Source organism: Ascidiella aspersa, chromosome 3 (assembly GCF_963924565.1).
Source record: "Ascidiella aspersa chromosome 3, kaAscAspe10.2, whole genome shotgun sequence".
In the NCBI taxonomy this organism is placed as follows: domain Eukaryota; kingdom Metazoa; phylum Chordata; class Ascidiacea; order Phlebobranchia; family Ascidiidae; genus Ascidiella; species Ascidiella aspersa.
Genome location: NC_139449.1, coordinates 31835924 through 31849547, shown reverse-complemented (window position 1 = coordinate 31849547; position 13624 = coordinate 31835924). Strand labels below are relative to the sequence as shown.

At 37.1% G+C, this 13624-nt stretch overlaps 1 protein-coding gene across 1 annotated transcript in view; it reads left to right on the top strand.

The window, feature by feature from the left end:
* The first annotated feature begins 7305 nt into the window (after positions 1–7305).
* The window catches only part of LOC146162487 (uncharacterized), a 52560-nt gene continuing 46241 nt past the window's right edge, over positions 7306–13624 (top strand). Inside the window, exons 1-2 of the mRNA XM_083385209.1 lie at positions 7306–7446; positions 12034–12152. Coding sequence (XP_083241335.1) covers positions 7306–7446; positions 12034–12152 — 260 coding nt within the window. The remainder of the gene's footprint in view (positions 7447–12033; positions 12153–13624) is intronic.

Sequence of the window (13624 nt, the reverse complement as noted above, 5' to 3'; positions counted from 1 at the left end):
TTGGCAAATGGCTTTAATCGAGGCTGTTTCTCCTTGATGCTTTAGTCGCCCCGCAGTAACCACACCTAAAAAAATAACACACGGCCATTTGTGGACGACTTTGATCAGTAATATGATATCTGAGGAGATATATCTTACTATGGAAACCTTCACTTGGCAAATTGTATGTTTTATAAGAGATCTTTCAACATCGAGTTCTCGAAAATTACCGGCGTTACACAAACCCAAACGATTGCTTGAAATACTATTTCACCCGAAACCACTTTACAGCTTTGGAAACTTTAAGAAATAAGCAAGGCAGGGTATCAGTTCAAACAACCGTAAAACTAATCTTTACAACCCGTATTCTTACCGCTGTAAATAAATAAATACAATAGGCCTATTGATTATCAATCTATTTACTTACCCTGAACAATTGTCTCGTATATTTGTCACTGATCCTCCATATGAACGACTTCGAGAAACATATTTCATGTGCAGTATTAAAATAGGATGCGACCGATAAACGTTAAACAGTGAACTAAGTTGCTTGTATCAAACTCCGTGGGACCAATTGGACTTTCCATGGCAATTTACCGGTCAGCTAACGTGGACAACGCCGGGCAACCCATAATATCTTAACTGCAGTAATAACAGCCTACACGTAGCCCGTGGTCAGTGCCCCCAAAGAGGCGAAAGAAAGCTTGTTCCAGTTTTATCGGAGTCATGTATTTCGATCAAAACGTTGGGCGTTGGTGTTATTCGTAAGGTCTGTGTCGGCCATCCTTTTACAGCGCGCCAGGTGTTTTGCAGTAGGCATGTGTTGAACAGGAATTGCACGTGTTAATATTACCACCCAACTTTTACGAGTAAACAAAACTGAAAAAAACAACGTAAAAAGCACTGTTCTATATGCTTTGAAGGATAGCATATCTATGCCACTATATAGACTACTTAAATCATTACTCGCATCTTTAATCGTGGTACACATTTAACAATGAATTAATCAATTTATATTCCTCGTAATGTAAAGAAATATAAATAGTTGTCAGGTAAAGTGATTATGTGATCTTATATCTTAAAAACACAGAGTAATTTCACATAGGTCAGGATGCCAGGCATTTTTAATATGAACCAAAAAAGGATGAATAAAACATATATTCTGTTACAGTTTTGGCATGCTACAATTCCTGACCTTAACATTTGTCAGTAGTCTAACCCTGGATAGACTTGGTAAACAGTATACCGAGCTAAAGAGTTGATTTTAACCAATCTACGTGAACAACTTGGTATATTTTTGCCGAACATATGGTATACCTATAGGTAATAGGTTTGGAATGCTAGGTAGGTAATTACGGAGCATATAAACGATTTGGCATTACACACAATGACGAATAAGGATAAATGATTGTATGAAACCACACGAGGGCAAATAGTGTCGTGTATTTATCTTTTCTGACGCAGTCGTGGTTCGATTAAGGCCGCCACTAGACTTTAAACGGTTCATATACAGCGCTTTCAAATATTACCTAATTGGGTAGAACACATGTAATAGCGCCGTGTCTGATGATGATTTATACAATGAAAAGGCTTTCCATCTAGCGTATGTACAGATTGAGGTTGACCTCTATTATTTTCGGCATTGTGACTCATTTTTGACTTGCGTTCACCGGAAATATCCGACATCAAGTCACTTTGGCTCGTTTGAAAGGTTCACAGCTGTATGTTGAACGTTTTAAACAAACTTCAGAATATATAGTAGTTGTGGACATTTATTTTTAACGCTTGCTTACATCGTGTTCATCTTAATAAACACCGCTAATCCCCAATAAGAAATGTAAATAATAAAGCTGAAACACTGTCACAAAAGATTGTCATGGATTCGGTAGTTTTTCCCACATGTCTTAACGTGTATTTCAACAACGCCTTCGTCATTTTACCAAGTAAGGTCAAACTGGAGTCTGTAAAACGAATTTGAAAGGGTCCAAATGTAATTGATTTATGCACTAAATTATCTGGAGCACAAAACGGGGGCGCCATGTATTATAATTTGAGAATTAATACTATAGTATATCAGAAATCTAACAGTTGGTATTATCGTCTATTTAATATTCTGTTAATTTAAATCAATACAGCTTGTCCTTAATGACACTAAAAATAAAACTCGTAGCATTTTATCACGAAAAGTTAGTAGTTAATTCGGTAAGTTTTCCCACATGCCTTAACAATGTTTTCAACAACGCCCTTGACCATTCCACAAAAAGCTCGTTTCACGCAAACAAACGCCTCTAATGTCGGCCCGGGTTTGAAAACGAAGCGAGCGCGAAAGGGAACTTGTGCAGGATTTGCGACTTACCGCCGTGTCAAGCTACACTAATCCACAAACAATCCCCGAAGGGGTAGAAACAAGAATATTGTCGGCCGGACTCACGACATAACATCCAAGGCGAATCGACTTTGAAAGGGCCGCGAAATTTCCTGGCAGCTGTACACACACTTGAGTGATCGTCCATGCCGCGACGACGGGCGTTTAAATAAATAAAAGCGCCGGCGTTCACAGCCAGGTTTTGTTTTTGTTGGAAACGAGACAGTTATGTGGAGGGCATCGAGTCAATCCCTGCCATTTTAAATTTCTTTAAACTTTTTTTACATTTGTAATTTGATCGTGGCTCGTTTTCATTAGGGCTGTGCAGTTTTTTTATACGGTTGCTTATACCAATTTTATTTCTATATATGTGCAGAAACTTGAGACCTTGAAACATTGGCATTCTGCTGACTCCACTTGTATAATATTCTTAACAACGTGTGTTTCGGTCCACGTTCCTTATATGTAACTGAGGGGGCATTGTCATGTGTGTTTTCATGTTCTACCAATATGGTCCTCCACCTTGGTTTCAAGATTTTATTTTTTTTAATTTTTTTTATTTTTTATTTTATCTCGTGGCTACCTTTCATCGTGTTACTACCTTTTCATCGTGTTACTGGTTACCTACGACAGAAAAAATATTTTTATACTTTTATAAAACCAAATAATCCGTTAACGTTTGACATACCGTTTGTTTTTTTGAAATACAATGTAACTTTAGAACCTTTGATTGACAACCCGCGTTACTTATATGACTTTAGCGACGTTATTAAGTCTGCTTTTACTTTCGGACAAACACTACCAGTGTGATTGAAATTTAATTTTTAACTCATCACCATTTTAAGTATTATCCTGCAGCTCTTTATATGGGCTTTGTACGTATTTTCTTACATGAAAGAATATTTACTTGTAATGAACCTTTGTTGCAACCTGAAAAAACAATCCTTTAAATATTGGCACTCTTCTAGTTTCTTACAAGTTCAATGTAACTTTAGAACTTTTGATTGACAGCTCGCGTTCCTTACGTCACTAATGCGATCTTGGTATGTTGTATAGTTTCGTGTAATAGGTCGTATTCGGATCTCGGCTCAGCAAAGCGGACCTGAAAAAGGCCTATTAATGACTCAAGTATCGGAACTCAAGACACCCGTGAGCCTTTGCGTATATCTGCATTGCATTTAACCTGTCGAATCCGGCTTGCGAACGTTATTATTTGCGTTCCAGAGGGAACAGAAGATGCGTTAAAACGTTCGCAATTCCACAACTCATCTCCACACTGCCTGGTGTCATTTTGCGACAGTGATTCACAAACTGTGTGCCTTGGAGTAACATTGTGCCTCGAGAGTTCTCAACTTGGTCGTTGAAATACTTTGTGTGGTTTTTGAAAATACCCAAATCGTATCACAAATTGGCGCAAAGGCAAGCATATGGAATGTATAACATCAATGTGATATCTGATATTAATTTGGTGTCAATTGACTTTTGCGTATTGCAGTATTACCTCTAATGTGCACAGATGCTCACAACTACCATACCAACTGCGCAGTCAAATTTTCTTCCGGACTCTTGTACAATCAGCCATGAAAACCCAGCCATAAATCTTTACAACGTGTAAGTCAAGCCATGTGAATGTGATATGTAGTTGATTCATATTTTGGTCATTTCTAGACTAATTTAGACGGTTTGTTATTCGTTGAACGTTATGCTAACTCTGCCTTAAAATGCTGGTGCTCACTGAAACAAAATTTGCTCAGACAGAAAGTTTCTTGGTAGGAACACTGGCGTACAGTAAGGGTGACTGACCAGTTTACAAAATTATTAATGTAACAACAGAAAGCGTTTAGAAAACATATGCTCAGCATCCAAATTTCTTTGTGGCAACATTGACGACCTGACGTATAGTAAGGGTAGTTATCAATTTAACGACATTATTGATGTAATAGCAGAAGGCGTTCCCAATTTTTTTTACATCAATATCACGTCGCAAGTCGAAAAAGTTGGCGAACCGTTGGGTTGCGACCTTCGGTCTTTTGCTGTGACCTTCTTGGTCTAATCGTAACCTGACGAACCCGATACGAAAATGGGCAAGCGGCGGTCGGATCGACTGTGAGAAAGTTCTCGAAGCGACACGTACAAAGCAATCGAGTGGCGTTTTGGCGACGAGTAGGAGGGCATTTGTTGTTGTTATTTTCTCGTAGCGAAATCGTGATGCGGCTCTCGCGTAGCGTGGATTACACGTGTTATACGAAGAGCACCACGATCTAAGGTTGCCAAGTAGATAAACGGCTCCTACTGTCTGAAAAGCGGAAAATTTCCAAAGTTCACAGGTTTGAAAAGACGCAATTAATTGCCGCGGCTATGTTTCGCTCTCGAAGATCGTGATAATTGAACGGATCGCCGGTATATATTACAAGCTTTTGCATGTGAATCTATGATCAATTAAAACATCTGCAACTTTAAATAAAACTCTATTGGCCGAGCTTTAAATTAATCAATAGTTTCCAGGTTTCATCCTATTGTGTCGAGAATCTTGTAAATTGATTGCCTCTGTGAATTTATGCAGCGTAAAGGTTTCGAAATTAAATCTGTGATTGGATTATATGCTCGACTTGTCCAATTATAAATCACGTCCAGATCGATTTTTTGTCAACTGTCCAATTATGATAAGCCTATTGGCCAGAAATTCGATCTTCTATCTTTGATGCTTTACTTACAAACCCCAATATTTCAAATATATTAGATGACCGTTTTTAAACTTGTTTTTGAAGAATACTCCTATTAAATATGAACAATAAAATTCAAAATCCCCGATGTCCAACATTTTATTACACATATTTCATCAGAGGTTGAAGTTCAATCAAGTGATCCATCTGTGAATCGGACTTGACAAAATACCTGCATTAATGTTTGCAACTTTTAGTCAAACACGCAACTTTAACAGTATGTAGTTGGTTACTTTTGAAAGCGATGGAACGTCAGACAAAATATGTCACTAAATCGAACCACCGTACATGTGTTACACATAAAAATTTATTTCGCAAATTAAACCAAGCACTTTACAGTGGAAAAAAGTAATTATTTTAACAATTGTGGTGCTATTTAGCGCCAGTCCAAGTTTAGAAATTATCTAAAAGGGTTTGTTTGAGTCGCTATGTTGTATGATTTAAAATGATGCCTAACATTCCATATAGTTCCGATATGGGTTAAATGATAAAAGATTTGCAACAAAATGGTTTAAAAATTTAGCGAGGCTTTTATTGGCTCCACAACTAATTTTCTTTTAAGCGTTACCATTTTACATGTAAAACAAGTTCAGAATATCAAACGAGAGTTGATCAGGGAACTATTCTCACACTTGTCTTAAAAAAACACCTGCTCGGGCGTTGACGCGACGTTAGTGGAACATTAAAAATTAACCACTTCACATGCGCTGCATCGCACTACACTCGCAGCATAACACCTAAAAATAAAAGCGAATTGTACCAACGTTGTCATAAGTGTAAAGTCAAAATTTATTAAGATTATCTTCAAGTAAAGTATTTGCTTCACTCATTGGTGTTGAAAATCATGTTTTGCGAATCACATTTAACATGTACTTATAAAAAACATAAGGCACCCTTTTTGAAAATTTCTACGGTATATTAAGCCAGAAAATTTCCTCCGTAAAAACCATCTGATCACTCTTTATGCAAATTCCCATAAGAGACCATTTCTTATTAAAGGACTAACAGTTTTATATCTGGCGATTAACGCTTTTTAACGAGCGCCTCCCTCTATCAAAAAACGTCAAATTAAGGCTCGCCGACACATTTGCGATATTTTTCCAAAGTCCTGTTCAGTTTCTACGCAGGTCGACGGCAGGACACGCCAGCCATCGCGAGAGGGGAGACTGCAAGCGAAAAATAAAACACGGAAAACGTTTGAAAACGCTCATAAATATTTCATCGCGAATTGATCAAGTGCGCATGCGTAGAGTCGCAGGAATGATAGGAGCCTAGCATCAAACCGAGTCCAACGCAGCAGCAGCTGTTGCTCACACACTTGCTTATAGCGAAATACAATGCATTGTGTAGCGTTAGGAAGGCGTTGTTCCGCTTTTCAAGAGAAGCGAGAGTGTTATGGCGTGATCGCTGCCTATTATGTAATCTGCGGTTTACCGTTTGCGTTCTATATTGATATATCTCAAACTTATTGGTTCAGTTTTGTCAAATTTGCACCACAAGAGAGCTCAAGCAAAAATTGGTTGTCAGAGGTTAACATTGAGCATTTCGAAGGAAAACTTGAAGGGGGAAATTATTTTGGAGCATAATGGTTGGAGGTTATAGTAAGACGTAATAAGAATATCAAAGCCCATACAGAAGTAGGTATCATCTTGAACGTGGAAACTATTATTGATGTTTTAGATTGGCTATGGGTAGGGATCTAAGGAGATATACTATTTATTTTAACACAAAGCTGTCAGTTTGGAAGATTAAAGTTCAATCGATTTCTGTTGGTATAAAATTAGTATTGATGTTTCCGATCGGGTATGGATCTAAAGAGACATAACATTTTGACACAGAATTTTTTTTTGCTATAAAATTATTTTAAGATATTTTTTTTATGATTTACTTTAAGGACTCTAATCAAAATTTATTCAAATCAAAAACACTTGTTGACGACTTGAATATGAATAATAGTTGACGGTTTGATAATGAATAACATTCGATATCGTCTTTTTCCTGCAGACTTTATCCTAATTCAAAAAAAATGACTAACTCAGTTTATTGGTGAATGGCCAAGGTTAATTAGGAACTTTATTAAGGTAATAGTTAAATTATGTTCTTGGAAGATTCATCCTGAACTACTTGCAAATATTTTTGCCACTACCTGTATGTGTTAGAAAGTAAATTTGTCGCAACGCAAGCATACGAGCGAAACGCGAAAGTTTACATCGCGCAAAAACGGACTAAATAAAAAATATGTCGGATGAGGGAAAGCATCGATGGCCGGAAAACTTCGGCTTCCAAATCTACGGAGATGGCCCTTCGTACATCGTAGCAGTGGAGAAGGGAAGTGTGGCGGATAATAGCGGCCTTCGTCCAGGAGATCAACTGCTGCAGGTAAATAGGAATGTTTGGTATTATCCGAGTAGAGCCGATGCCTGATACTTTATCCTGTAGTATCGGTTCTTATGCTAGGGGCAGGGACATCAGGGCAAAAACAGAGAGATTCAACAAAGCAGAAAGAGAACTGCAGACTGGAAATACACATTCTGCGTCGTGCGGTAAATATTTCTACTTGCAAAAAAATAGGAAGGTTGACTTATAAAAGCATTACAAACGACGTGGAATTAGGTCTACCCACTTTATTGAAAAATTTCCGTTTAGCCAATAAGGGAGTAAACTACTATAGCAAGTTTCAAAAACACAAAAAATGCTGAACTTGACACATGCGAATGTCAGGTTAATTGGGGTTTTATGTATTTTTTTTTATAATTTGGTTTATTGATAAGAAGTTTGTTTCTTCCGAAATATTATTTCTGACAAATGAATTTTCTGACAGAAAGCGACGGACAACTGCATAAAATCGGCAAAATATTGCTGAAACTTATCAAAAAACAACAAAGAAAACGATTTTAACCACATAAACTAAACACATTTACGCCAAAATTACCATCATTGGTTGTTGCAGAAGAGCTTTTTAAATTAAGTTTTTCGCGTTTCTTTTTAGATAACACGAACTGGTTAAGACGAACAAAACAAATATCAAAATAATATTTAAAAAATGTGTAATTTAAATTAAAGTCATTCAGCCTAAGTGTCATTTAAACTAGTGTCGTTATTAGCACAACCTCAACATCGTGGCTCTATACATTGCCTGATATTCAAGACACCCCTATTTGAACCGTATAAGTGCCGAATCAGAACTTAAACTATGCAGGAATTTTGCCATTGTGGGCGACCTAACTTCGACAATTTAAATTAAAAAAACTTTTTTGTCAAATTTTAGTAGTTTTACAAGTGAAAGCCCTTTATTTTTTTAGCACAAATTTTTTTTTTCATTCACAAAATTATGGGGCTAAATACCAAGCTCATAACTTTTAATTTCACTTACTTTGAATTCGGCAATTTCGAAGTTGTGTTAGTGCAACGCATCATCGACTGCATACTTGTGGCTCAAACATCGGGTGTACTAAACCCACAGAAACACATCCTTCTCCCTCCCGTGTTATGTTTGTAGCTGGTTACCCAACACGTCAAAGGATTATTGCCTAACAGTGATATAGAACTGGCGCCAGCTTTAAAATACGTCGCCTAGACGAACGGCGCTGGCCTTCATAGTGCAGGTGTAGAAAATTGTTCATTACAAAAATTGCGTTGTACTAAACTTGTGCTTCGGTCACTGTGCCAAGATCAAGTGCCCTACGATTAACATCAGGTCTATAATACATTGGCGTGAATGTAAATCCTTCATGGTGCGAGCCCGGGTTGTTACAAATAATTTTAAGCTGAACGTATTGTTTGTTATCTGATAAGGTGACCAATCTGTGGCGGTTGTTTTAACAATTCCCCATACTTTGGTTATAACAAACCTTGACAACCTGTAAATTGGCTTTTTGGATTTTTCCTTTTCACTGTTATCTGTTTAGATCAACCTTGCTCGCTCTTTAATATTTTGCCTATACTTTTTGGGCATACTTTGTTTATGTAAACAATTACCTACAAGCTTCCGACCAGCATAACAATCAATCAATTCGGAAAGATACTGTCGTGTATGTAATTGACGTTGACACGTTGATTGATTGGTGCACTTCTGTTCAAATCAGATAGGATAATTCAATTAATCGATTTGAATGTTCTCTTTTCGGTATTAAAGAACGTATAAGTAATATCAATACGTTAGCTCTGCAAATGCAACAACAATGGGTGACATACCTGGTTCTTGAGTAAGTGTTGGCCATTAACCTGTGGTAAGAATTGGCCATTAACCTATCACCAGTCACCACCCTGTTGGTTTAACTGTCAAGCAAACTTTTATATTGGCTTAGTATATTAGTTTGTTTGATAGATTGTAGAGCTTTCTACTTAAAACGAGCATTGTTGGTTTTCTAAAAGTATTTCATGAAATAAGTGAAAAGTTGCAATTTTTATCAAAATCCTTTTCGACTGAAGTTGTCCCAAGCTTCGCACTTGTTTGTCTAAAAAGCAACTTACACAACGCTATTTTAAAGTTTCAAAGGCTTTGAAATGACTTTTAGTATTTTTGGATTTATTTTAGGAATAGTTTCTCACATCCAAAATGAAGAGCAAACTTAACGATGTTTAAATCGCTTTTTAAAACTCTATTTTGGCGCCTTTCTTGGTAAAACGACACCTATTGTCTTTATTGTGCAACAAACTATACCATAATTACTGAAACAATACACAATGCAGCTTTCTTTGGAAAACAGGAATAGATTATTTTACCATTGTTAAGTTTGATCAATAATTGTGTTGCACCATAGCCAGACCGGGCACTTCTCTATGTTCGGTTATTTGTGGTAAATCATCAGAAACACCCTTGCTCCGGTATGACCACAGACTAGAAACCTGCGCAGTTGTCAATTTATGGCCGACGAAATGCCCCGTTAGCAATAATCGGAAGCAGTCAAAACGTTGCAGCTTTCTATGGCGGCGCAGGCGAGTGTTCCGTGGCGGCCGTAAAAACGCAGTGACTCATTATTGTATTGTCGGCGGCGTAGCTTGGATCTGCGAACCTGCAACGAACGAACTCCGCGAATATCAAAAGCAATGAACCGCGACAAAATGGGGCAATATATATTCCGACTGAACGAAGCGCTTCTAAAGTCAAGTTCACGAACCGCAACATTCCAGCACTTACGGGAAAGGGAGCCCTAATATTGTCAAAGATATTTGAGCTAAAGTAGTAACACACGACTAGAGTTGTTTTATTTTTAACTTTTAAGAAAGTTTACGGTTGTTAACTGTTGAAGATGTAGCGACTTGGACAACCCAGCTAACCACAAACATCCTCGAAAGTTGTTTCCGAGTGTTAAATCATAAAATTGTTAAAGAATGATTACTAAGTTAACGAAGCTTTTAACAGCATCGCCATTTTTCCGAATTAAAAAAAATGATCATTGGCAAACAACTTTGCAAGATTAACTGTTTGTAACTTTCAACTTTTACCACAATAGGAGGACAAGGTGACAAAGTATGTCTTTTTTTAAATTGCACACCGCGTAATCCAAAGCTTTAGAGTTTGTTTTTCTTTGTGAGATCATCTCGTTGTCTGGGTTCGTATCTCTGACGTTCTGACGTCAATATATAACAGGACCACCTCGTTTGCGGTAATGCAATTCCCACCACGAAACATTTTAACTCAGACATCGTAACATTCGGTGAACTTAATAATAGGTTATCTACCGCGTGTGATTTATATACACCTTTGTTCAGCCGCATGTAATCTATTGTTGAAACATTGAAAACTTTGACTAACACAGACAGCACTAAAATAGTCTACGCTTACTATGTTTACATTTTAGGTTTTCGTCTTCCAATTTATAATTATTTTTAACCACACTAATCAACACCCATGTTAGGCCGTTTAAAATTAAATAAGTTTTGTTGGTCAAACAACAGACAATATAGTTTGTGGGTTCTGTCGTTAGAGTAGTATAGTCTTGAATTCGATCTAGATGGGCTGTGGGAGTGGTATATGATCAGTGATCACCGTATAGGTCAGACAGATTACAGCATGCATAGTATACGGTTTAATCTGTTTATAATTAAAAACGTTCGGCTCCACAAGGAGTGGTGGTTAACAGTTTACTACCAAAACATAAATAAATTGATAAGTTGCAGAATATGGTAATTAGCACCGTCGTATCATTTGTTAAACTTTTACGCGGTCTTGTTATATTTCAAGGCGGCGAAATAAAAAACTTCTATGTGTGAGAAGAATTATCAATTCTTTTCACCCGTTTGCCTGTGGCATTAATTCATCGAACTCTCATCTAAAAATGTTTTGGTTAAAATATGCTAAACAATTTACAACCTTGGCACTGTAAGTTATATTTTGCCGAAATTTATTTTTATATTTTTCCGATTTTTCTTCCTGTAAAGCGCAGCAAAGTCAATTGACTTGCGAAACTCTCGTTTAATGTCAAAATATGCCTTTAAATTTTTCCTAATATTTTGAGGTTACATATCTTACAATGATTTGGTGTATTTCTGAGGCAAACCAAAAGTACGACTGTGTCAGTATTAAAAGTATATTAGGAAAACATACTCTTGAAGGAAGGAAAACGATTAATTTGTTTGTTCTATACAGAGGTGACAGTAGAATGAATGTCTTACCGAAAAGATGAATTTTTTTTGTGTCACAAAGTTAAGGCACAACAGCACGTCTTAAAAGTCACCTAGCAGAAAAGGCAATCGTACGGTGTAGTAGACAGATATGGAACTGGAATCATATAGTTTAAATACAATGTAGGAGAGAGCGGCTTGTTAAAGAGGAACGTGGCCAAAGAACAATTTTAACGATATGACGTACTTGAAGTCTATTTTACAGGAACGACGGTTCAGCAGCATTTGTTTTATCTGAATGCCTTTCCAGACCGTTCCGGCTAACTTACCACTTGTTCCATCTACTTAACTTGGTGAAAATTGTTCATCCATTTTTTATATGTGTCATTTTTTTGGCAGGTCAACGACCGCGACGTGGCGGGTTACTCGAGTTTACAGATCGTCGACCTGGCCGCCAAATTGGCTCCGGCGACCCCCGGGCTTGGGGTTGCTTCGAGGTTAAAGGAGGTCACCCTTACGTAAGTCGATTGCAAACCTCAAGTGCAAAACATAGGTTCGGGTAAAGAGCAGTGCGCAAGTTTTGCAGCATGACCCGTAAAATGTTTATTCGAGGGTAACGGAAATCACTCTTACGTAAGTTGGCCAGTGTTCTAAACAAGTTGTTTTGAAATGACTTAAGTCCAATTTAAGTCTTTTTCAATTAAACGTCCCAGTACAAATCATCCGTTGCCCAAGTTAAATCCCATTCCAATCATAATTAAGGCAAGTGAAGTATAATTCAAATCCTTATTAAGAAAATTAAAGGTTACGCTAATAAATTTGGTGAACTTCAACTAAAAAATAATTTGTCCAAAGCACTTAAGTCAAGTCAATGAAGTTGAAAACAGTGACTTGAATGTATTTAAGTCAAGTAATTCGGCTGCAGACATCCAGTACAAAACATATAGGTTGCGGTATAGAGGTGTGCGCAAGTTTTGCAGCACATAAAATGTTTATCACCGCATACAGGTGTGCTGTTTACTGGCTTGAGATGCAATCTTGTGATTGGTGTTGTGCAGGTGAATTTTAAAGGGGAAACCAGCCGTCCTGCTTCGTAGTATATTTTGCTGACATTGGTGGCCGCGGTTTTTGGTTTTGGTGCAATGTAAGGTGTTTGGTTGACGGAAATATATATATATATCTTTTTAAAAACGTGTGTTTTGTCGCTTTGCGTTGTTTTGCACATTTCTGACATTAGGTCACTTAAAATAACAAACCAGCCCCTTGTTAACTTTTCTAGTATGTTAAAACAAAAAGGGGAAATAAGAATATTATTTCTAAATCGGTCATGCTTAATTTGCCTATTTGCCATTTTTTCCTTTTTTAAAATTGATATTTTGTTTGGCAAAGGTTTAACGTTTGATACCTGATCGGTACGAATCACATTCAAACTATATTTAAATAATACCCGTTTAAAGGTAGATGCAATCCTTATCGCACTGCATATCCGGTATAGGGAGTTGTCAAAATGACATTTCAGGAGGATTACAAGTTGTTTAGGACACCGCATTACCATTGTTTAACACATTTTGAAAATAGTATTTTTTATTAAGAGTGGCTCTCTGCTCACCTCATTTGATTTTAAAACAGTATTGACTTTTTAAAATGTTACGATTTTTGTGGACTCACGCCCTGTAAACTCAATCATTCGGTTCTAAGTCATTTCGTACCTCTTATTTTAGCTTATCTTAAAAAATACTATAACGTATGTCATTAGCATATAAACGAACGGAAAATGCCTTTCAGAACAGTTGAAAACAAATCAGGATTAAAGTGTTTTCACATTCTGAGGTCTCGATTCCTGCCTTGATAAGATTAGATCAGCCTTAGGTTGTTTAAATTTTCCCCATTTTGCCACGAAACCAGCAATTCGCTTTGCGTACCGCACGCCTCCGTGATTTTTGCGCAGATAGGCATTACGCATATAGAGGCAGTTATTTTTGATATTCGA